This window comes from Habropoda laboriosa, unplaced genomic scaffold (assembly GCF_001263275.1).
Source record: "Habropoda laboriosa isolate 0110345459 unplaced genomic scaffold, ASM126327v1 scaffold9, whole genome shotgun sequence".
NCBI classification, from domain to species: domain Eukaryota; kingdom Metazoa; phylum Arthropoda; class Insecta; order Hymenoptera; family Apidae; genus Habropoda; species Habropoda laboriosa.
Genome location: NW_017100191.1, coordinates 3,035,225 through 3,061,238, shown reverse-complemented (window position 1 = coordinate 3,061,238; position 26,014 = coordinate 3,035,225). Strand labels below are relative to the sequence as shown.

The 26,014-nt window shown below is 37.1% G+C and overlaps 5 protein-coding genes across 5 annotated transcripts; 3 read left to right on the top strand and 2 right to left on the bottom strand.

Moving 5' to 3' along the window:
- Positions 1–1,541: 1,541 nt before the first annotated feature.
- On the bottom strand, positions 1,542–4,136 carry LOC108580306 (dipeptidase 1-like). The gene is made up of 8 exons (XM_017944029.1): positions 4,014–4,136; positions 3,702–3,837; positions 3,176–3,347; positions 2,667–3,104; positions 2,329–2,587; positions 2,129–2,213; positions 1,938–2,013; positions 1,542–1,856 (listed from the first exon to the last, which is right to left on the bottom strand). The coding sequence occupies exons 1-8, from the start codon at positions 4,095–4,097 to the stop codon at positions 1,622–1,624; spliced, it is 1,485 nt and encodes a 494-aa protein (XP_017799518.1). The 5' UTR covers positions 4,098–4,136; the 3' UTR covers positions 1,542–1,621.
- A 747-nt stretch (positions 4,137–4,883) lies between these two features.
- Positions 4,884–14,599, top strand: LOC108580277. Its single transcript, XM_017943988.1, has 10 exons — positions 4,884–5,095; positions 6,069–6,326; positions 6,417–6,557; positions 6,642–6,775; positions 12,031–12,218; positions 12,851–13,039; positions 13,508–13,633; positions 13,701–13,867; positions 13,949–14,336; positions 14,422–14,599. The coding sequence occupies exons 1-10, from the start codon at positions 4,988–4,990 to the stop codon at positions 14,535–14,537; spliced, it is 1,815 nt and encodes a 604-aa protein (XP_017799477.1). The 5' UTR covers positions 4,884–4,987; the 3' UTR covers positions 14,538–14,599.
- Positions 9,546–12,996, bottom strand: LOC108580307. Its single transcript, XM_017944030.1, has 6 exons — positions 12,839–12,996; positions 12,642–12,654; positions 12,023–12,323; positions 11,635–11,930; positions 10,671–10,895; positions 9,546–10,570 (listed from the first exon to the last, which is right to left on the bottom strand). Exons 2-6 carry the CDS (start codon positions 12,649–12,651, stop codon positions 9,546–9,548), a joined length of 1,857 nt encoding a protein of 618 aa, XP_017799519.1. The 5' UTR covers positions 12,652–12,654; positions 12,839–12,996.
- Positions 14,600–14,944: 345 nt separating the features above from the next.
- On the top strand, positions 14,945–19,178 carry LOC108580355 (F-box only protein 32). The gene is made up of 7 exons (XM_017944087.1): positions 14,945–15,171; positions 17,540–17,586; positions 17,772–17,821; positions 17,960–18,146; positions 18,232–18,407; positions 18,523–18,773; positions 18,865–19,178. Exons 1-7 carry the CDS (start codon positions 15,050–15,052, stop codon positions 19,061–19,063), a joined length of 1,032 nt encoding a protein of 343 aa, XP_017799576.1. The 5' UTR covers positions 14,945–15,049; the 3' UTR covers positions 19,064–19,178.
- Positions 19,179–21,310: 2,132 nt separating this feature from the next.
- Positions 21,311–24,617, top strand: LOC108580310 (histone deacetylase Rpd3). Its single transcript, XM_017944032.1, has 9 exons — positions 21,311–21,451; positions 22,440–22,552; positions 22,723–22,840; positions 22,936–23,309; positions 23,411–23,558; positions 23,644–23,929; positions 24,014–24,242; positions 24,372–24,462; positions 24,547–24,617. Exons 1-9 carry the CDS (start codon positions 21,403–21,405, stop codon positions 24,615–24,617), a joined length of 1,479 nt encoding a protein of 492 aa, XP_017799521.1. The 5' UTR covers positions 21,311–21,402.
- The last annotated feature ends 1,397 nt before the right edge of the window (positions 24,618–26,014 follow it).

The following is a 26,014-nucleotide window of genomic DNA, read 5'->3' as shown; positions in this document are numbered from 1 at the left end:
CGTCGTCGGATGAACGCGGCGAAGCTTTTAAAAAGCCGAGGGTCTCGATTCGAGTCGTTATTCGTCGCGAGAACATCACTCGAGAATCTTCTCCTCTCCAAGACCATCGCCATACCAACGTGCAACTCGCAATTTATCTCTCCGGCACATTCAACGCAGCATCCGTCACGTGCTAATTCCTCTCGTAATAGATCGATATTTATTATCGTAAACGACGGAGACGCGCTTCTTCGGCTCTTACCAACTCTTGAGAATCTCGGTTGGATGCGCCGCGTCGTGAAATCTCGATGCAATTCACCGGCGGACCGATCGTATGGAAAATCCATCGGAGTGTCAATCCGCACCTCTTGTTGCCGCATGCTCCGAAACATTTCCAAGAAACCACCAACTTGTAGAAATATTTTGTCCACAACTGAAGCTACGTAAGACTGTCTAGGTAGCGGCAAGATGTCCAAATCGGTTTGTCCCAAGCTGCTAACGATGACTGAAGTGAGACTTGATACTCGCAGTTGCAGCATTTAATGTTATCAGTGGTAAAAAGGAGGAAGGAACGAGAAGTCCGGGCTCGACTAACAAGTCTAGACCGTGAAAAATTCGGAGGCAGTCAACTTGCGAATGCATTGATTTATTAACAGATGGACGACACCTTCGAAACTTTGTACGCTTGTCAAATGCGGACCTAGAATATCTGCTTCGAGGTAGACAGCAATATCGCCCGACAGATCTCCGAGGAGCATTTGTTTCTCTCGCCTGCCACGTGTTGCCGCGTGTTTCCTATTTTTCATCGATCTTTATCGCGCCGGCAACAAGTGGCGACATTTGTTGCCGACAACAGAAGCACGAGGAAAACTTGACAAACACTCGCCGACAAGCGGCGAATTTTTCAAGATACACACATGGAACGTCAAGAAAAGAATTCCTCGTTGTTGGTTCAGTGAGGACGCAGCTTTAACCTGCTTATCGGTATCGTTTGAACGTTGAGGGAGGGGAAGGGACTTTGTAATCGAACGACGTAACGCAGCGTTGCAAAGAAAAATACCAGCGTATTATCGCGGCGTATATCGCGAGTCCAGTCGATTACGAAACGTTTGCCACTCATCAGTGGCGATTCTTATTCCAACAGCCCACCTCCAGCCTCCCTTCTCGATACCCGCACTAGGTCGCTGTTAAAATCGCCCACGTCGTTCGCGAAAACACTGCCGCTACGATCAAGTTCAGAATACGAAACTGGACTAGTTAGGTCCAGTTAAACCAGAGAGCGAGCGAGCGAGCGAGCGAGAGAGAGAGAGAGAGAGAGAGAGAGACTGCCGACTCGTTAACCGCGGTGTAATGGATATGAAATTAAATAATTGCTTCGATAGGCATTCCACGTGGATGGCCACGCGAACGATATGGCTTTAAATAAAGTAATTTCTGCCTCGACAAGCAAGAAGCTACTTTAATCGTGCGTCTAGTCTTTTCGGCCACTGTACACGTAGCGTTCGTTCGTTGAGATAGGATAGAGGAGAGGGGGAGAGCAAGAGGAACGATTGAATCGGGCGGGACGATACGTGACTACTTTATTAAAAAATGTAATGTAAAACAGTTAAGTAATTGGCAGGTACAAAGACGCGATTCCTTTCTACACGTCATGGTATCTACAGTAAGCGTTGTCCTCGATCAGCTCCTGAGGGATCAGCTCCTCCGCGGGGAACTGATGCGACATGGTCACCGCCTGGTTCTCCGCTTCCTTCAACACTCTCAACAAATTTCTACCGACCAGTTTCTTGATATCCGAAGCTGACCATCTTCGATCTCTGGTCAACTCGGCCAATAGCAAAGGATATGCAGAAACGTCCGGAAGTTCGACAGGAGGGCTAACGATATTGCGGTTTATCAGAATACTTCTTTCACTCGTATCGGTTTATCAGTTTTGTACAAGTACACACACCACTTACCTCGATATACCATCGTAACCAGCTCCAAGACCCACGTGGTTCACGCCAGCTATTCGCCTGATGTGATTTATATGAGCTGCAAAGACAAGCGCAACACGATCGTTCTCTCTCACGCTCCAGTTCGCGTTCATCTTTTACCGCGCGAAACTTTTTTTCTCACGCGATAAAATAGCAATTGGACGCACGCATACCTATCACGTCGCGCATGGTAGCTTTATCGCCGCAGCTCAAATGCGCGCTGTCGAAGCTGACCATAACCAGACCACCGTTCAGCGACTGAAACAACCAAGAGGGAAGAACATCCTAAACTAAACGGACTGATCAACGTCCGCGTCGATCGACCAGCGACGAATGGACGGACGGAGCCTCGTTCAACTTTCTTTTCTCTCACCAAGTCACGAAGCACGTCGTCCGGAACGTTGCTCGACGAATTACAGAGAGCTCTGGCCGCGCTGTGTGAAAATATCACCGGTCCTTTGCTAACCGCCAACGCGTCCCTCATCGTTCTTATCGAGACGTGAGACAGATCAACCAGCATCCCTAATCGATTCACCTCTCTAACCACCGCTTTGCCGAACACCGATAATCCGTCGCTGTGAAAGTCGAACGCCGCGTCCGAGTTTGGATCCTCTACCGAACACGAATCTGCCCTGTTATGCCGTATACGTATACTTTTTCTTTCCATCGAAACTGAACCGATATACCGTCGTACGTCATACGAACACTTACCACGGGGTGTTGCATTTGTGTGTCAGTGTCATGTATCGAGCTCCCAATCGATGGAAACTCCTCAATACCGCCATCGATGTTCCAATGCTATGACCACCCTCGATCCCTACAAGACTCCCGATCACACCATCCTTGTGCGCCTTCTCAAGCTCCTTGCTGCTCGTTACCAGTCTTATTTTCTTTGGATACCTCGCGGCGAGTCTTCGTACCACGTCTATCTGTTCCAGGGTGAGCTGCACCGCGTCCAGAAATTGTGCCTCGCAAGGAACGTACACCGACCAAAATTGTCCACCAACGATACCCTGTCGTAATCGTACCAGATCGGTTTGCCATTGAGAGCCCCAGCTCTCGTTTCGAGATAAGTTCTCGTCGAAAGGAAAGTCCTGCAGTTTTGTGCTTCCCTGGTGTTTTCGAAGGTTCCACGCCAAGTCGTTGTGCCTGAAAATTACTCGGGGGTTAAATTTTGTGGGAATGTATGCTTCCTCGTCTGTGCATACGAGATCGCTTACCCATCGATCAGAGGTATTTCGGAGAGCATACGTCGCACCACTTGAAGCCTAGTCTCCAATAAATGGGAGCTTCGTAGTTCTAAGGCTAGAGGTAATCCTACACCAGCGACCAAGGCACATCCAAGAAAGAAGAAGCCTGCCATCACTATCCATTTTCTCACCAGGCTCCGTCCTGCGTATCATACCACCAAAAACTCCTCCTTTTACAATTTCCATTGGTAGTCGTTGACGAAAAGAGAGAAAGGTAGGGAAATGAAATCTCGAAGCGAAACGTCTTCGTCTTTTCCTCCTCGATCGACCAACAGAATAGCCTGTTACGCCGCGCCGAACAAACTCGCTGACGTGCGAAATTGGAGAAAAGAGAGGAAAGCGAGATATTCCATTAGTACTATTCCAGTACGCTTGCGATTCATAGTTTCATAGCCGCGAAACCTACGTTTCCGTAAACGTTCCTCTCAGCCTAATATGCAATTGAACTATATCGAATATACACGTATCGTTGGTGAATCCTTTACCGTAAACGTACCGCTTTCCCTTCCTGCTTCTTTTCCCAAATTTCCTTTATCCAAAGAAGTCGAAACCCCCGTGTCCTTCGCATAGTGCACCGCATCGCCATTAGGCAATTTTCTCATTAGTTCTGGAGACGATAGCTGCAAGCAAGTCTGCAAAGATAAACACATTTTTCTCTCTGCACGGGAATGTAATCGTATGCGAGCAGCAAAACGATCAAACTGTATTTAGCTAACGTGTTAGCGTTCGAAATAATGTACGGACGAAACGGGGAACCGGCATCGACGAATACACCGCATCGTTCAATCGATCAATTTCGTTGAATTACCTCTAATATGTCCACTTCTTTTCTTCTTGCCGGTGGAGACCGATAAACCATGCCATCTTTATTCACACCGTATAGCTCGAACATCGTTCGCTTCTTTCCGCGGTCGCTGCTCGCCCCTGTGCACTGACTACTTTCTCAACACCGTAAATACACCAACAGGACCGTCCCATTCGACGTAATACTACACGCATGCGCCAACTCCTGGTATCGACCCGACGCGACGCGACTCGTCAAACACTTTCGAACTCAAGGAAAATTTATGCATATGATCCAACACACTAACGAATAATCTGAAAGTAACTGACTAATTAATTCCCCGTAACAAATATTCGCTTATACTTAGGCAGCTATACGCACTTTCAGACCAATGTGCAATTTATGAACATCTTACTAGCTTCATATCATTCTGTTCATTCTTTTCAATTGTTTTTCCCCTTTTTATTCTCCTCCTCCTTCTTCCTCTATCTTTTTTTCTTCTCTCGCTTCTTTTTACCACTCATTCCCCCCGTTCTTCACGGATAATCCCCTGTAGTATTGAACGAACGACTCTTTTCTTTACGAAACGTTTGAAATGTTTCTAAAAATATCCCCATCGTTTTGAACATTTTCACCAAATCGAAACAATTTATTTATCCTGAATTCACCGAATATTCTTCATCCTAGCTACGTAATAACGTTCGTTACGTTGTTCTATTACAATTCACCATGTCACATAGTTTGGCTAAAACATTGTAATAATCGTTTGAAAATTCTGTAACTCGCGGTTCTATGGACGCGCAGGAAGTTACGAAGCACGCGTCGCTTCCAGGCTGCGCAGGAGGATATGCGTGAAAGCCCGTTTCCACCGCCATATACCGCCATATTGTTTGCGGTAGTCGCGCAGGTAGTTGATCTCGTTGGTGGTGTCGTTAGTATTTTCTTCTATTCGGTGAGTCCCATTGGGAAAGTTTGCAAACATTTCGCGAAAAAGCAACATGAAGAAAACCAAGGACGTGTCAGACGAGGATGAATATTCCGCGGATGATCCAGAAGAAGTAGAAGGGGTCTCCGAAGAAGAGTGGACTCCCGAGGCCGGAGCTGAAGTAAGCCCACGCTACTAACGCTTTCATCCTCTTTAATGCTATATTCAACATTTTCTTTCCATTATTTTCCATCAACCATCATTTTTCATCTTCCAATCGTGCTCACCGTCGATTCTATCCTACGCAAACACCGTTATACATTGTTATTCGCAAATAAAGACCTGTCACTCGGACTCTCTCTCTTTGCTCGATTCTTTACATTTTTCATCGATCTAAGAACAACAAACGCAAGTCTTTTTAGATCAGAAATAATTAAATTCATCGTCAAAAATGCTTGTGTCTTTCTCTCTTAATTTTACACTTCTCGTTGTTGTCAGAAAAATATCGCTTTTTTAATCAATCCCCTCGAGTAGATAACGAGAAAACATGAGCCAGTTATGTAGTAGTGATCTATCGTAGTCGTGACAAGCACAGTACCCAATATCATCGGGTATTCCTACAAATGCGTTACCGCTAATAAAATATCTCTTTAAAAAGTGTATGGAACTCGTAACGATAGCATACAGTGTACGTAAAAAGTGCAACGTTATATCGTATTTCTTCTAACAGAATCAGTTATTCTTGGAGATACTGCTAAGGGCCACGAGTAATCATTGCCGGCCGGTCAGTGGCGCTGGCCAATGAATTTTTCAAAACAATGCAATTTTTACGTTACGTTTAACGTATACAATTTACATATGTACTTGCACCTTGCATTTTTTTTCTATGTATATTTCGCCTTCCAACATAAATACACTGTTACTTGCGTCATGATCTTAACAAATTCTTCTAACCACTTTTTCATTTCGATTTAATGATTGTTTCAAACACAACGGACTTATCCGGTTATGAACAACATATTTAATCGCTACGTAAATCGAATAAACATAAATTACTGTATAATATTCTAATTACATCGCGGATAACCTTATTATCGTTGTTTAATAATGCAATATTTATTTTTTATTTTGATGATATTAATGTTATTATTTAGAGTGGTGCTAAAAAGAGGCCACAGAGGGAAGTTGCTAAAAAGCGGCAACATTCAGAAGAAGAAGAAGACGAAGAGGAAGAAGAGGATGAAGAGGAAGATGACGAAGAGGATGAAGAATCCGATTCTGACACAGGAAAGAAGCCTAAAAGAAAAAGACGGTCCAAGAAAGAGGAAGATGAAAAAGAGGATGAAGATGAGGAGGACTCTGATGATAATAGCTTTAACGAATCATCGGGAGAAACGCCGAAAGATTTTACAGTGAGTTGGAGTTTATGAAATTCTGTACCTCTCTATGTTACTCTCCCTTCGTAGAAAAGAAAACTATCTCATTTCTATCAATTATTCCAGTCTGGTGCATTCGTTGTTGCAAAAGCTGACATTGGTGGAAGCACGGATCCAACCTTGTGGAGGATAGATGGAAAGGCATTACTTCAAAAGTTTTTACCCTTCCAAGAAGATGGAAAAACGTTATATAAAAGCACATCGACGGTAAGTTTTTACCATAGACACATCTGCTCTGAAATCTACCTATTACTTTTCCATTCTCTTCTCATCAAGCTTTACGATTTTTAGTATTCCGGATGGTCAGTAAATAACAAAGATAAATACTTGGCTGCACAAGTTACTTTCAGAGTGCAAAGTAGAACAGAAACCATTGTTGAACTTCATCTTGATCAACAGCAACAACAACAACAAGAAGTTGTAAAGTATGTTTCCCCTTCTTCTTTACATTACCTGACGCGATATTCTCTTACCAATAATCGCTATTTCTCTCTCTCTCTCTATTTTTTTTTTTTTCATTTTTCAGAGAAGAAAAAGAAGACTAAATATAGATCATGTTTGATCATATTTGTTTATATACATTTTAAGGTATGCTAAGGAAGAATACATCCACATTCACAGGTACACATCAACATTACACAGACATATTACGCAAACACTTCGATGCAGTTTACAAAATGATATTCTAGCAGATTCGTGTTTAAAAATAAGATTGAGTGGACCATGGATCTCAGTTCTTTAATAAAGGGTAGCTTTATGTATAATTGATAACTCTGCCAAATACTTATGGGTGTTTCAATTATCAATCGAGCTATCCCAAAATCTGCGTCATTACTCGATTCCTTAAAAGGTACAATATCCACTCATGTTCTGTGTTTTATAAATTCGACAAAAATCTACATTTTCTAATTCGATTATATGTTATTTTTAAAATACTGTCGTATTACTTCCTTTCCTTTAGGTGATAATCTCAATATAAAAACTTTCAACCCTCCGTTGTACTTTATACATTTTGGTATGCAATGATAAGAACACTCTCAGTAATTAGATTCCGTGTTACGTTTAGTCGTCGCAATACAAAACATTAGATATAGCAAGTGAAACACAGTGTCAGTTACCGTTGTGGTTTTGTGTTCCTATTGTCGTGTAAATTCATTGGAAACTCTTATTATTTTTAATTTTCTATTTAAATCTTGACAAATTTTCGTGGCTATAAATATTGTGTATAATGGATTTATTTTAGTAGCAACAATGTGAATAAGAAATTATTAATTGTACTGTCATCAATCATGTTCGGTGGTATGTCATGTTCGATCTAGCTTTATGGATAAAAATTATGGTTCACGTACATAAACAAAAAGAAAAGAGTAAAAATTAATCGTGTCAAATGTTTATTCAATATTCCTATATTGTTTGTACAATTCATATTTTCTACAATGCTCCTACCCTGTTTGTATAATCTGTGTACATCAAGTTTATCGGAATGTAGGCATATAATACGGAACATAACTTTCATTATAAGTTTAAAGATTTAGACGATATTAGACGATATATACATACATATATCATTTAATATCAAATATAAATTCTGTTTAAATTTGTACTTTAAATGTTTTGTTTAACAATACGTAAATGTAATATCTGTAATTATATCTAACTTAATTACAAAGACTATATGTTGAAATGTAGTTAATGTTAGCAAAAAGTCCCAATAAAACTATGTTTAGTTCGTATTCAAAATAACTTATAAATTACAACAATACTTGAGCATTAACGACAAGAATGAACTTGTAAAATTACAACTCTGTAGTAAATTTTTTTTCCGATTATACAAACAAGCTCCAAAAACAATTTTTTCCTTCATTTTGTCTTCTCCGAAATTAACATGTACATAAAAAGGGTTGAATATGATTTGAATAAACAAATCGTGGTAAATATTTTTTTAACATTTCGTTGTTGTTTTTTTTTCAATTAAAAGTAAACGATCTTAACAAAGTATATATTCTTATGATCAGAATAATACAATTTGTTGAGTTTTATTAGATCGATCTTAGTTGTTTTGCTCTTTACCTAACACACGTTGTAAGTTATGGACCCAATGTTCACATAGATTGTAAACACAATTTCACGGTATCAATATTCCAACAATAAATATGCATAATCATTAAGTATTTACAAAAAATATTCTTGCACATGAAAGAAACTACAAGTGTTGATTCAACTGCATCTTACACGGCGTACGTATAATTAGATTATCGAAAATTTTACAAATATACATCCTGTACGCGTAGGTACTGACATATTCAGTAATTACTTTTTGGCCAGATAATATAAAAATTCTACAAAAAATTGGTAACATAATTGCAGCACGTTGTTAATATGAAAGTATATAAGACTAGAATTTTCAAACGTTTTTCTATCATCTATAGGTACTTAGTATACCTATGCCTGATATTACTTTTAAATGTCGCAAAGTATGAAATGCAAATTCACAAAAAACATTTGAATTGTACATACTTACGATATAATGCATACGCGTATATTATGCGTGGTTGAACAACGATAAAATTATTTATATATTAACATAAAACTAAAATGAAAATTTCAACGTTAAGCAAACATCTAATATTCTAAAAGTAGCAACAAGAATAATAACATACATAGCAATAATTTTAAAACGTAAGGAAGCATTACAATCATTCCTGGTAATGTACGTAATTTGTAAATACAATGAGATAACGAGCATTGGTATTTCATTCACACTTAATAAGAAATAAAATTTGAAATTATAACAAAACATTTACATCTTTACTTATAACTTAAAACAAAGAAAAAATGTAATTGTTATAAACAAAGATGCATTCTTACATATAGAACATAAACATTGATATTCTTTTATGGTACTTATCACTTCCTGAGATAATTTTGTGAACCATTTTCATTAAGTGTAGTGTATAGTGCTTTGAAAGAAAAGAAAAAATATAAACTGAAAGCACTATTTATCTGATGTACGTGAAATAAATAATTCTGAAAATACACAGTTGAAATAAGTTGAAAACTTTCGTACGTCTAAAACATCATATTTTGTATGGAGTGACACATCTTACAATATCACTAGTTGATCATTATCATTATTTGATTATATATTAATAATTCTTTGTACGCGATATGCGTTTTCATTTAAATGGATTTAAATTAGAAACCAGGTTCTAATCGTACAGATAACACGTTACTTAACATTTCTCGAATTTCTGCCATTTCTCTCCTATTTTTTGTTACCATATTTTCCAAATTTCTATTTTCTTGAATAATTTTTTCCATTTTCTTCCAATATTTTTTAGGACCAGAATGGCAGCAACAAGTTGTCCTTTCCTCCGTATCTACAGGCTGAGTTTTCTCAACACAACATTCACTGTTATCTCGTTCTCCTTTATTTATACTATCGTCTACAGATTGCATGCATTTATGTGTTTCTTCGTGGAATGTTCGCGAACATTGTACTACGTCATCATTTTTCGTTTCGTTTCTTAATTTGTCATCAACACTTCGAATTGCCTTTGTGCAAACGCTATGTACACATTTGTGCTTACAAGCATCGTGTGCATTTTTGTCCAAGTTACATTCCAATTCTTTGCATTGCACCGTATCGGATGTACACGTTTTTAAATTGCAGTAGTTTATCGCATCTACATCACTTATTCTAGTTTGACGTTTCAAAGTTTTTCTCTTTCTCGTTAGAATAGATTCGTTACCATATTCGGTAGTTTGGACAAACCCATCACTATGTCTTCGTTCTTGCACTATCGATAACATATTTTCAAGTTTCGTATCGCAATATCCATCGCTAGCCCTTCGAATATCAGATACATTTTGTAAAGTTGCGTTTGAAAGAATATCTTCTTTACAGCTGATATCTTTATCTAACTTTTCATTTTGTACACCTGAATTTTCTTCAGATATTTGTAATGGCAAACTAACGTCAGGATCAGTAAATTCCATACTGCTGTCGAACGACAATTGTTTTGGTAATACATTTTCGACTTCTTTAACATATTTGTGCTCAAATATTTTATCGTGATTATCTACTGTATTATTAGATACTTCTGAATTTTCTACGACATTAGGATCATCATTTGGATTATCTTCAAACGACTTTTTTACGTCAGAAGGATTGATTTCGATCAGGTCACCATCGTGTCCAAATGCAAATGACTTTTGTCCTGAAAATGTTTATGATTTCGTCCAATAGCATAGCATATCGTATAGTTAAAAAATAAAATCTAACGATGATGATAAAGGTAAAACATAATTAATTCTTACCGATAATCATACGTTTATTACGCATATCGGGACTTTTTGAACGTGGTCGTTCCAAAAATTGTCTATTGTCGGGAGACAATACAGAAAGTGTACCACTGCAATGTATTGGGCTGTATTGTTCGAACGAATTGTACATTGCATATGGATCGAGTTCATGACTTTCATGTTCTCGTAAACGCTGCATAATTTTTTGTACAATTTCCGATGGTGCTACGTACGGTGAGCCTTTTAAATAAGAAAAAAAAATGATTGCAGATTGTATTTATTGATAAACAAAAATTAACATAACACATTACAGGACAACAACAATAATAAATATAATAATTTTGTTTGTAAACAAAAAGTGATAACAATATATCATAGTATGCAAATTATATAAACTTTTCCGATTTTATTTTTACAACTAAACACGTTAATATACCATAATTTCAAAGCATAATTGTGATCATTTCACATATATTATACAAAACAATTACACTCGTTTTTCTGCATTAAGTACTTTCACAATGATAATATAACCATTTTTCATGCAGATTATATTTTCTTATTATTTATAATAAAAAGAAATGCTTCAACAAATCCACAAGCACAGATATTTAAGCACATCAAAGAAACAGTCAAAGTAAATACATCATTTCCTACTTCAAACAATATTATATTCAATAAAAGATGGTTTAAAATAAATAAAAATCTGAAAGAAACCTAACTGTCACAAGACTTACAAAATTAATTGGTCCAGAATGTCTGCGATGTGGAAAAAGTCTAGACACAGATAATGTGCCATCGCTTCCTATAAAATTACTGTTTGTGTAATACAATTTATTTTTAACTTATAATAATTTATCTACAAGATATATTCTAATTATTTACTGTTAAATTGAATCACTTTTTAAGTTACAATCTATTCTTCATTTGGTATTTAACTACTGCAGTTTTCTTTGTCAGTTGTTTATAGATACCTTACCTGTCAAACCTCTGTATCCCAAAGACACAGAATCAAAAGATTCACTGGTTTCTTGTTGTTGCTTCATAAAATCATTAATGGCTATGCCTTTTAGTTTTGATGGTTGCAAAAATCTTTTTGGTATACGAGAAAAGGAACCATTTTCTTGTGGGCTGCTTGAACAGCCACCAAATCCAAGACCTAGTAAAATTGCTTCTGGATCTGCCCTTCTTAATTCTAATAAACTTTCCACACTACTACAATGACTGCTATCAGACTGTAGGCTTGGATCCCGAACCAGTTTATGAGGCAATGAGCTATAAATGAATATAAAAATACAATTATGCTACTATAGCTACTCCTCCTTCAGAAATCACATTACATGTTTATTCCTCTTGATTTTTAATACCTGGGTAGGCCTGTTGTATGCATTGCTGTTGCATTAGGAACATTGATAGGTGCAGATACAGTCATAATTGGTTGTTTTGTTCCTATAGAATATGGGATGTCTTTAGGCTCTGTTGGTGTTGATGAAACACTAGGTTTTTCAATCAGTTCCCTTGGATGTTCATTCTTTATAGAAAGACTAGATTTTATAGGTGATGGTATAGAATCAATCCATTGTTGAACAGGACCAGTTTGACGCCTCATTTCCCAGATTCCACGTAACCAATCTGTTACCTTTATAATTGTTTCTTTTCTGGTATTCTCTTGTAAAATGTAAAGAATAATTATTTGAAAATAAATAAAATTAGTACAACTAAAGAAGAACTGGTTTATAATAGATTTAATGATAGTTTATAAATCAGCATACTGTCAAAATATGTATGGAATATATTACATTAACATGAAAGTTGTGTCACGTGTATATGTTATATAATTATGTAAATTACGAATCTTATGAAACGTTTTAAAAAGTTTGAAGAACAATCTCCTAATTAATAGAAATTTTACATGTTTGGGTATCGTTGTACGGTGTACGAAAACGTAATGAAATAACGAACGATCTATTTTCCATGATAAAATACCTGGATCCATGTTCTTTCGGTAGCGTAAACGATACAACATCATTAAAATTAATTAAAAATCAGATGCATTCAATTATATAGATACGCATTAACCAGTCATTGTTTTTATATACGATTGCGAAATTATAATTTTAATAATGCGTACTGTCGATGTATCAATCAAAGTTAACACGAGAAACACAACAAACTACACCTACCTTGAATTTAAGGGAAACATAAGAATAAACAAGATATTCTTGTTCGAATCAAAACGTCTTTAAACACATGTTTAAAGTATCACCATTCTCTGAACGATTTGTGTTCCGCGGAGCGATTGAGAACAGAACAGCCACTTGTTACCCACTCTAACAGTATTCCAGGGCCGTCTTATGCAGTGGTACTTTTACAAAGTTTAGCAGGTATTACATGCATATTTACATATGTAACAGGTTGTTACTTTGAATTTTTGTGCATGTTATTTAGTAATAATTCTGTATAAATTTAACGGGATATCTACGTTTAGAAATAACGTATCAAAATTTTATACTACAGCTTTGTATAAATACTACACAATGAAAGAATAGTCAAAGAAACAATAAACATCTAACGAAACGTTGCTATAGAAGGGTATGCCATGATAATCAATGGTTGTTAGTGGTTGGAAAAATGATATTGTAATAGTTATTGCTACACATTATAAAATCATATTCTCTTCGTAAAGCATTCGTGCGGGCGCAGACACAAACACGTGTGTGTGCTTATGTACATGGTTATCGACAGAGTTTAAACTTATCGTGTGACAAGAAAGTAACCTTCGAATTAAAGAGACTTTCATGTGCGTGCATTTTCCGCGAAAAATTCCGTTTCAAAAGATTTTCAAGTTTCGTAAATGTCATCTCGTGGTAAAAAGAATAAAAAGAAAGTATTAACTAGACGACCTCGACACGTCGTTGGAAAAGAAGAAAAATATCGTCAAGAAAGAGATAAATCAGACAAGGAAGATGAAGAGTCAGGTTAGAATAAAGTGTTTGGTAGGAGCAGAAATTTGGTAGCAACACAGGCATAGCTTTTAATTTTTAGAAGAAGAAGAAAAATGGCTTTTCTCGTTCCCAGTCGCTATGTGGGATCTCGAACAGTGTGATCCAAAAAAATGTTCCGGTAAAAAATTGGTCAGACATGGTTTAGTGAAAATATTAAGGTTAGGAGCTCGATTCTCTGGATTAGTTCTTACTCCGATTGGTCAAAAGGTATCGAATATGCGTAATATACAAAACAATGTAATTTCAGAGCCTCCAAATTAAAATTTTAATTTAAATGTCATGTTGCAGTGTGTAAGTCCAACAGATCGTGGTATAGTACAAGATTATGGTTGTGCAGTGGTCGATTGTAGTTGGGCACGTTTGGACGATACTCCGTTTGGTAGAATGAGGACTCCTAATCCTCGTCTTTTACCGTTTCTAGTTGCTGCAAATCCGATAAATTATGGAAAACCGTGTCAATTAAGTTGCGTAGAAGCTATAGCTGCTACACTACTTATAACAGGTTTTCCTGAAGAAGCGAAATATTATCTCGGAAAGTTCTCTTGGGGCCATTCATTTCTAGAATTAAACGACGAGTTACTAAAAAGTTATTCACTTTGTAAAAACGCGGAAGAAATCATAGCTGTACAAGAGAAGTTTCTCGTCGATGCGAGAGCAGAAAAGTTAAATAGACACGGTAATTTTCTGGTTATTTTTCTTAACGTCATCATGATTAATACGTTATCGTCAGATTATAAGTATAACTAGTATGTGTTCGACAGCTGTTTCGGATTTTCCACCAACCGATTCGGAAAGTGAAGAAGAAAAGGAAGAAGCAACGCCCGTAAAAACAATTTCCCAAATAGACGAACAAGTGAAGGACATGCATATAGGATAGAAATAACTCGGATGCAGTTATATATGTAATTTCTTTGTCTGACCGAAGCATATCCGTTGCAAGAGAGACGTTTGTATAATTTCGATTTGACAGATAGCTAATAAAGTAATTGATAGCTGTATATTGTTCTTAATTCTTAAGTCTAAAGACCGAGGCAAATAAATCGAAATCAACATTCTAAAGTTGTATATCCATGTGAATGTCGCGCTCGCTCCGGACTATTTTATTGCGCATGCGTGACGTATAAATAGTAAGATGGCGGAGCAGATGTTGAGAGTAAACTGGTCCGTCAGTTGTACAGCTGATATTCGAGTGACGTCAGTAAAACAAAGCCATGCGCGGTCGATCGCAGCCGCGAAGTAAACCGAACGGACCAAGTCATTTTACGAACAAACATTGCCCGTCCGTTAAAGAACGAGCTGCGTTCCGTAACATTTCTTAGTTGAAGCATAGGATCGGCTACGGTCTCTGTGTGTGCGATCAGGGCCGTCTCGCGCGATTCTCACGCGACGATGCCGTTCATATCGAAGGATTGGCGCAGTCCTGGCGAGGAATGGGTGAAAACCGTGGAGGGTTGGGAAAAGAAGAAAATCCTCGAGTGTGCCAACAATAAAACACTTTCTCTCCTGCTTCGGTAAGTGCCATTACTGAGCCTCGCTTTTCCCTTTCCTTTCTCTCTCTCTCTCTCTCTCTCTCTCTGGCTTTTTCTTTCTCTCTCTCGCTCTCTCTCTTTACATTCCCAGTGCTGATCTTTTTGTTTTCTTCGTGCGGCATCAGACGCGACCAATCGTTTCCGGATAGTCTGTCTGCCTCACAGCTGTTACATCGATCGAATGACAGTTCTCAGTTTGTTTACAATCACGAGATCTACTGACATGCGTTTTATATGTCGCGTTAAGCAGACGCTTCTTTGACATTACGTTTACGTGGAGCGCAGAACCGAAGATTCGACCGACGCATAAAATCGAGTTGAATCAGGTGCTTTGCAGTTCCTAAGAAACGTCTCCGTATTACATCAAATAGATATCTTCAGCATTTGGTATATAATTACCAAGCAGCTTGATGTGGATTTTTTAAACGATGTAGCATCTGGCGGTAGTTGTGTGATTTCTGTTAATAACTATATTCGTCATTTTTGATGATTTACGCCTCGCATTTGTATGCTGTGTCGCTACATGTTGCACGAACATTTTATAACAATTACAGGTGGAAAAGAAAAAAGGAATTGTTTATTTTATTCTTCTATTCGATTCTGTAACATGTTCGAACTTTTCTTTCCTTTACGGTAATACGAACACAAGTGCCAGAAATAGACTGTTCGTGTTGTTGTTCATTCTATCTCAAGTGCAATTTTCGTTGCAAGATATAATATTTCCTCTTAAATGAAATCTTGGTAATAGGAAAGAAAAGGTAAAGAGGAGAGGGAAGCTTTGTTTCAATGATAGCAATTTCTGTAGGATAAAATTGTGACGAGCAATTTAGTTAGACCGATTACACCTGTATTATTGTAACTACTTCTGTGTCCTCTTGATACTTCACGATGGCAATTAACGGTAGGCATTTGCGTGCATCGTACGTAGCTTCTTGTACAGTGTGTGTGTACACGCTTGCATGATTTGCGCACGCGTGCACGCTTTGTGCGTTTTCCCTTTTGTCTCGGTTCGTAGTAGAAGACAGATGCTCATAGAGAACGAAGCTGGACGCGCCTATGGACACGTTCTCGCGTTCGAGTTAAGCACTGGCGTCGCGAAAGATCGTGAAAGCTCGTGCACAGTGGGGTGCACAGAACAGAGAGAAAGAAGCGAATCGACGGAACTGCATCGTATTTCCACGGTTCCGCGCGCACTTTATAAGAGAAAGGACCCCTTTCTTCCACTCTACGGTAGTCAGAGTAGATAGTAGCGGCTTTTCCCACAACCAAAACACGATCACTCTTTTTTTTCCGCAATAACATTTTTCTACTCATATTCCGTCAATCGCATTAATACTTTCTGCCCCTTTTTTTATTAGCTACGTGTCAGATCAAAAAGGTTTTAACGAGTTGTACATAATTCTAAAAAAAGAAAAAGTACTAAAATTGAAACGAAACTTCATTACAGATACAAATTATTTTTATATTTACCTTAAGCATAATCTGTGCCATAAGCGTGACTATTCGACGATGTTACAAGGTAAAGGAGGATTGTGTTCGAGTAAAGAAAGAGAAAGGGATGAAGTTGACCGGAAAGCGCGGAATCTAGCGCGGCACAACCGACCCTAGTCTTCGTGCTTGCGTAAAAGTAGGTCGTGACCCAGCTAACGCGACCCGTACCAATTTTGTAAATCTTCTTCCGTATCTGTCTGTGTCCTTCGATACGATTCGAGAACGCCCCGTTTCTATTTGCGACGCGAAAAATACACGTTCGGTTTACGAGACGGAAAAATGAAAAATACAATTTTCCTGCATTTTCTATCGTATTGAAATATTGGAATAGTTTGATTTTTCTCGTGCAACTTGCAAAACCAATCGCAGAGAGTCGCGCGCGGGCACGCGGCCACACGTGCATGCACCCATGCGATTCATCTCACGAACAGAGTATTACCGATAGAGTTATATAACGTTACGGATTACTGGCGGGAGGTTTCTCCCGTTGCGTCGCGTAAGCGCATTATCGCAAGGTCTCCCCCGGTGATCGTGTCGTTGCGTCGAATACATTAACATTGGCCTAACCAATGGATTCCACGCTGAAAGGGGTTCACTTGGATCCTCCTAATCGTAAGAGCGATTTTGTCGAATCAACAAGATCCTCGTCGATGACTAGCTTATTTAGTACAAGAGATGAAGCGGAAGAAACTCAAGGAGGAAAGTAACGAAACGGTGTTCGATCAAGGTCGTTGAAAAATCTATTGGTTTTTTCTCGCAAATTTGCACGTTTGCCCGCTTCGAATTGCAAATGGTAGCCGGTGTACGAACAAACGCGATAGATAACGGTGGTATTATCGTTTCGTTTTGTTTCTTGCAGCGGCGATAAGGATGCGCTCGACAAGAAGGAGAAGGATAAGAAGAAAGGTAAGTAGTTATGTATAAGACCGCACGGATTCGAACTACGATTTCCGTTTTCCTTTTCCTTGTGTCACGCGTGAACGAACGCGAACTCGCGCGTATAAAGCGTTGCTCGAAGAAGCCTAGTGCGAGCAACGCGTCGCGTCGTTTCGATTTTTCCTTCGACTAATCCTGTTTTCGTGTAATTTTAGAAAACGTCGTCCAGCCGCATTGCCGCATCACGCTGAAATGCACACGCGAGGTGAGTGATTTGTCTTACTAGTGCTTATATTTAAACTTAGCCATCGTGGAAGAGGGAAGAAATGGGATATGTTCGTTAAGAAAGGGGCGACAAGAGTCGCAAGGTTGATTCGCAACACGAGTCTTTGTACATCCGTAGATCGCTGGTTTCAATGGTTTGAGCGATGCACTGAAGAGGCTGGACTTTTTGTCTGCGGTGCATGATTGCCGCCGCTTCAATTACATCGTCCGACTGTTGGATCTTCTGGTTAGTCACAGGATGGGTGGTCTCAGCGGATGTGCTCAACGGGTCCTTTTCAATATGCTGGAAGAAGTCGCGTTAGAAGGTAAATCTGATATTTCTAAATTTATCATAAATAATAACTGGACCTATCTATTCTGTACTATAACGATCTATATGTTTGATCACAGTATCATTGTCGCAGCAACAAACTGGAAGGCTTCGTCGGTTGATCGAAAGAGTCCGAGCTTTCAGCGCTGGTTGTTGCTGGGGCGGTAGACCATTAGGCTCTGTAATCTTGTGGGAGAAGCACAAAGCTGCTCTGGAAAGAATCTTAGAAATTGCCTCGTCCATCACTATAACACAGGTAGAGAAATGAAGTGTATACTAACCAATAACCAGCTGCTTTAGGCTGTTTGCCAATTGATGATAACTGAAGACGAATCATCGCGTGGCCGTCCTTGGTATCGTTTCAATTTCAGCCTGACGAGGAACAGCAGCCACAGTGGTCTGATTTGCCTGCTGAATGCCGTCGAGAAGTTCTTCTCCGACTGAGCGATCCGCGAGACATCGAAGCGTCCTCAAAAGCCTGCGAGCATCTCGCGATTCTCGCACAGGAACAAAGAATCTGGCGAGAACTCGCTCAGTACCATTTCACACCCCAGCAAATAGCCACTACCAGAGAAAATAATCCTGGAAAAGACTGGAAAGCTATATTCACTATCGCTCGAAGGTAGGTACGAACGCCTGTTATTCTATTTTTACGCTTCGTTAGATCTTTGCTATGAACAAAACGAATGGACTTATAGGAGAATGGCTTATAGGTCGTTCGGCTTGCGAGAAGAATACGCAGAGATGATTCAGTTGTGCCGCAACTGTCGCTGCTTGTTCTGGCGATCCCTCGGTCATCCCTGTATCGCCGACCAGGATCCGGCCTTTCAAGAGAAGCTGGCAGACGTCGATCGAGCTTCTCTTCACGTTCCAATTCCTCCGCAGACCTTCCTCAAGTTCTTCTCCCTTTGAAACGGACAAAATAGTCACGATGTTTGTTAGAGGAAAAGATCTGTGCCAGTCTACTCCTCCACCAATTCTTGGCAAACAAAGAATAATGCTCCTCCTCCTTTTTATTCTCCGAACGTTGTCGTCGAATGAGCTCTGTTCTTTTTTATGTTTTTCATTTCATCTTTTTTTCTGAATTCGATACGAATTCAACTGATATCGCGTCAAAGGTTTCATTCTCTTATGTATAGTTGCGAAACCTTTCGGAGATCATTATCGTGTGTCCTTCGAAATTTTTAACGCGGTCATGCATCATCGCATCCGAAGAAAATGAACTAAGCGAAATGGCGAATTCTAATAATTGCGAATTCTCCTCTCCCGAGATTCAACGAATTTTTTTCAGAGTCGAAATTTTTCACCTTTTTACGGATCCGACGAACTTATCTGAATATGCTTATGTACGACACATCGATCAAACGTATTGAATGTTGATCTCGCCGTAAAATGTCCATGGAAGCTGTTGTTGCGCGTTTGCAGAATTTATTTTCAAACGGTACTGTTCACCGTTCTAGGCAGCTTTACATGTATTTCGTTCACTCATCTAGGTCGATATTTTATAGTTTCTAACAGTTTCCGCAATTTTTTATTATATACATACGTCCCTCGCGTATTTTTCTATTCCATATATCGTTGTCGTTACTGCCGTCGCAATACAGGAACTGTAACAAAATTGACCATCAAGACAACAAACACGCTACAGACATGTTGATCGAGGCTGCTGCCATCTTATATTATAATAATGCCACATTTTCAAAAGAAAAAGAGGTAAAGGAAGAGTTATTTTGGGTATGCTCGTTCTAAGAAAAATACTTGATTCCATCACTTAATGTGCATTCATGACGTATATTCATTTACAATTAGTTGTAATGTTACCGAATTTTTCAACGTCTCATAAATATATAGATCTTAGTATAATTGATCGAGCGATTGATTTATAGAACGTTGAGAATTATACTGCCAAAATCGATGCTGCTGCATTTATTCGAATCGATGTCATTCTTTTTTGGTACATTCTGTTTAAGTACGGTATACATGATAAATTTCTTTTGATACGCTACTCTTTTTTACATTGTACAATCGCGTTGCAATACTTACGCACGTGTATACTTTGCCGAAATAATTGCATCGCAAATTCTATACCATTAACGGGAATGTACATTCTCTGGCGAATGCGTATACGCTACGAGAAGTGCCCGTTTCAGCGTAACAATTTTCAGAAACTCGTATGTTTCGTGATTTTCTTTACCAATTGCTGCCATTTCTGCTCTTAACGTAACATCTTTCTTTACGTAAACAATGTAGAGCAGTGTTGTGCAAAATGCTTCGAAATAAAAGATTTGTTTGTTGTGTGTATGCGTGTATGTATGTATATGTACATACATACATACATGCATACGTACATACATACATACATACATACATATATATGTAAATATGTTACATTTTTTAATATATATATTAAAACTTCTATTTATTATAACATCTTTAATACACACACACGCACACACGAACACCCAACCATTCGTTTAACGTGTATATATACATTTACCTGCATGTACATATTGAAAATCTGATGTCCTTTTCGAAACTTATCCCAACAATTTACAAGACAATCTTCCAATCGATTATATGATTTTATTACTTGGTAACTACGTTTACTTTTAACTCCCTTTACTTCCAACAATTCAGATGAAATGAAGGCTTCCTATAATAAATCGTAATATAATTATTTCCAGTCCAGGATGTAATAAATAAGTTTACAAACTTTTTTTTATATTTGATGCGTATTTTTAATTGACATATACATATACATGTATAGTTAACAAATAATCGACACATTTGCTTATTTGTTTACACACACACACACACAAATGTGTGTGGTGCGTGTGCGTGCGCTTATGGATAAATACACATTGCATAGTATTCATTAAAATATTATGCAGGAAAATTTATTATTAAATGTACGACATATCGCGTTATTCAATCACAAGTCTTTAGTTTTTGGTATCTCCGCGCTTGTAAGTTTCGCCGTTGTAGTGGCATGAATTTCAACATTTCAGTTCTGGTATAATTTTAGTAACAACGTATCTATTCTCCATATTATTCGTTTTATGGTTAAATTCGTTTTTTAAGTAAAGCGCCATCTACGTGACAAATTAGAAAGTTTAACTACAGAATATTGCGCATGCGTAGTTGAGAGATCTAGTGACGCTGTGTCCTGTCGGTGGGTGCCGCGACACTCCGCGGTCTACGTTTGATTCATATCAGATATTTTACAATTTAGCGGAAAGAAATTGGTGAAAATGTCGACGTTACCACACAGCAAGAAGCGTGTCTGCTACTATTATGACAGTGAGTGAGAAAATTCAAAAATTTCGTTACAATTTATGATCCCGCGAAAACATCGTACACGCACGGGAATTGTCAAAATGTGTTTGTGCTATCCGCGCTTGTATCGTGTATCGTACACTTATTTTACGTCAACCGATGCGTTTCTTCGCATTTTTATCCCGATCAGTTCACTTCATAATCAAAAATACCTAAGACACTTTATTTTCTTAAACTGTGCCTATCTTTTTACATCTTTTTTCCAACTCCGTATACGGTTTTCTAGACAGTTGCCGTTCATTCAACATTCAATAACATCTTTTTCTTTTCTCTTTCCGTTTTTGTTAAATATAATTAAATAAATCGTACATTTCTGCAAATTTGTTTCCTTAGCGATAGGTGTTTATGACACTTTGATGATGTACTTATAAATCATCAAGTTCTAATGATCCTAGATATATTAAAGAAATTTTGATTATAAATATTATTTATGTTATAATTATCATTTACAGATGTACATATGTATTGAATAGATTCTTCAAGTTAATCTTATTTATTACTGTTATAATTTTTGCACGAATGCGTCCTATCTTTTTTAAAAGAGGGAAATTTATTGAAGGTTATGAACAAATTTCAAGAAAGTATAGAAGAATCTTAATTAATATGAGAGTAGCTGCACAAGTTAATGGGTTTACCTAAAGTTTTTTGTACATTTAAACAAGACACTGAGGATTGAGTAGAGTATACAAACAAAAACACTTTTTCCAGATGATTTATGCGAAAGATTCTCAAGTGTGCTTCGGTTGACCGTACATAGTAAGCAAAATGTGTGTACACATACATGCGCGTGCGCACGCGCGCGCGCACGCACACCACACACACACACCTAATTTAATCTGTTTTATGCTAATAAAATCGTTACAAATGTACAATAAGTATATAATTTTTTTTTCATCCTTTCAAATATTTTTGTGATATAATAGGACAAATAAAAAAAAAAATTATGCTTTAGGTGACATTGGAAATTACTACTATGGACAAGGGCATCCTATGAAGCCACATCGTATAAGGATGACGCATAATTTACTTCTTAATTATGGGCTTTATAGGAAAATGGAAATATATGTAAGGATTGCCAATTTAGCAAAGTTCTTCTTCTATTATTTTTTCTTTTTGTTTTTGTACTTGTAATATTTAACATGGATATGTTGACTAATTTGGAGTAATATAGTAAAGTATTTCTACTATACCATGTGAATATTAAAGATAATTATACTTTTTTCTTTTTTGCTTAGCGGCCACATAAAGCTACTGCAGATGAAATGACAAAATTTCACAGTGATGATTATATTAGGTTTCTTAGATCCATAAGACCTGATAATATGTCAGAGTATAACAAACAAATGCAACGATGTAAGGCTCTAAGTTTAATATCTATATCTTCAAGTATAAATCATACTGTATTTAATAAATGTGATCAAATTTGTTTTTCTTTTTCCTTTCTCTAGTTAATGTAGGAGAAGATTGCCCTGTTTTTGATGGGCTGTATGAATTTTGTCAATTATCAGCTGGAGGCTCTGTAGCTGCTGCTGTGAAACTTAACAAACAAGCTTCGGAAATTTGTATAAATTGGGGTGGTGGTTTACATCATGCCAAAAAGAGTGAAGCATCTGGTTTTTGTTATGTAAATGACATTGTATTAGGAATATTGGAACTGCTTAAATATCATCAAAGAGTTTTATATATTGATATTGATGTCCATCATGGAGATGGAGTAGAAGAAGCTTTTTATACCACTGATAGAGTGATGACAGTTTCTTTTCATAAGTATGGTGAATACTTTCCTGGTACTGGTGACCTACGTGATATTGGTGCAGGAAAGGTAAAAATTCTATTTAACACCATGAACATGACCTTTTTTCTTTTCTTTCTGGTGTTTTTGTCCTTTTAAGATTATATATTAACTAGGTACTTTTTCTACAGGGTAAATATTATGCAGTTAACATACCATTACGAGATGGTATGGACGACGAGAGCTACGAGTCAATATTTGTACCCATTATTTCAAAAGTGATGGAAACTTTTCAACCCTCCGCGGTGGTTTTACAATGCGGAGCTGATTCACTCACCGGTATAACTATTTTTTACATACATAAATGTATAATCCTGTAAAAAAAGGTAGAAAAAAACTTAAACTGTACATGTATTATTTATAGGGGATCGATTAGGTTGTTTCAATTTAACAGTTAGAGGTCATGGAAAATGTGTTGAATTTGTAAAAAAGTACAATCTGCCTTTCTTAATGGTTGGTGGTGGTGGATACACAATCAGAAATGTATCTAGATGTTGGACGTACGAAACGTCAGTAGCTCTTGGCTCTGAAATTGCCAATGAGTTGCCTTACAATGATTATTTTGAATACTTTGGACCTGATTTTAAATTGCATATTAGTCCTTCTAATATGGCAAATCAAAATACTCCTGAATACCTTGAAAAAATTAAGTAAGTTTTATATTGAGGATAATAAGTGATTAATTTTGTTTTCCTAAATTATTCTGTTTTGCATATGCTTCATATTCGTTTTAGAACCAGACTATTTGAAAACTTAAGAATGTTACCTCATGCGCCGGGTGTACAAGTTCAACCAATACCAGAGGATGGTGCGGTTATTGAAGATTCTGAGGCTGAAGAAAAAGTAAATCCAGATGAAAGATTACCACAACGGGATTTGGATAAAAGGATACAGCATGAAAATGAATACAGTGACAGCGAGGATGAAGGAGAAGGTGGCCGAAGGGATAACAGGTCGTTTAAGGTAACATTCATTGTTTTCGTTAATACTAACATCTCATTATTTCGCACTTTCGTTTCACCTAACAGGTACAATGTTACATCTGTATTAAATACTTTTGTAATTAAGTTGCAATTCTTTTTTATCTAAAAGGGTTCCAGAAAACGACCTCGTCTAGAAAAAGGACAAGAAGGCATAGAAGGTGATTTGAAAAAAGAGGAAGATATAAAATCGGAACCCAAAGGTATATAAATATAATTTCTCTTTACGTTTTACGCGTACTTTTGTTTTTACTTTCATTTTGATAACTAGCAATGGTATTTTCTAGAAAATGAGAAAGATGAAAAAACGAATGTCACAAATGAGGAAACAAAGAAAGACGGTGGGGCGAATCCCTGATAAATGGTTTTTGTTTTCGAACGTTTAAAAAATTGGAAAAAATCCTTATTTAAATCAAGTATAGATAAGTGTAGGTAACTTAAATTATTATTATTATTATTATTTTTATTATTTTTATTATTTTATTCAGAAGCATATAATTTAATAGAAACGTTGGTATATATCGATTGAATTCGTGGCAAGCGACAGTGTTATCACGTACAGACACCTACGAGCGTGTAATTGATATCTCAAACGCTCCGCAATTTTAATTGTTATCTCGTTAAATTTACAGTCATTAGCCAAACTTTTTACATTAACAATTTGTCGAATAATCAATTCTTGAAGTATTTTTGGAATTAATACGATGAACGATATCTTGAGTAATCGGTCCAATTTTGTGATCTAATCAAAGATTTTATATTCATTCGGAATCGGTAAATTTAGCTAGTCTAATGAGACAACCAAGTACCTTCAATGTATAAGGAAAAATTACACTTCTTATGAAAGTTAATTGATATTCCCATCAGGATCATAAGATACAGACAGCTTGCCAAGATATCGAAATTTAAAATTAGTACGTTCCGATAAATCGTGCAAAAATATATAGATAATTATAACAAGCGAAGTTCTTTGTCTTCTTATCCATCGCTCATGATGTGATCTTAATTAAATCGTTTAGTAAGCGTGATTTATACTTAAAAGAAAACGCGATTGTACAACGGGCAAGTATTATGGGTTAACAATTTTTTTTCCTTCCTATTCTTGTACATAACGTAAAATCAGATTTAAAAAAATTCCTACATGCAATACTATATAATAACAATATAACGATATTCTTTTTGATATGTAAAGTATTTTATTTTATACGTGAGCAATCGAATGATCAGCGAAGAAGGAAAGTATGGAGAAATTAAGACGGTCAATGAACACATTGAATTCAAGCATAAGTGTAGAATCTTAATCGTAAATTAAGTAAAAATAACGTTAAGAATCGGAAATTACGTATGTGACTAAGTCGATTTCTATCTGTGTATCGAGGTAGCGAAAGCACTCTCGTTCAAAGGGAAGAAAGCGAATAAGAAAGAAATGGAAAAAAAGGAAAGACGTTTTACAAACGTACCTCTTTAAATTGTTACCCTCCAATCGTGTTATTTTTAACATTTGTACGAGAGTATGCATACATTAATTTTGTGTACATAAAAATTTAACTTTTTGAACCTCGAAAATACTTGGGACAGCAGATTAAATTCGACTAGTTGCATGAAAACAAATAATTGATCGAAAATGAAATATGTCGGTTTATCTAGTTGTAATTAAAACACCTACCTTTACTGTAATTAATTACCCACGACACAAAGACAAATTCGATATAATATTTGCGTACATCTAAGTCGGTGAAATAAATCAAGTACGTT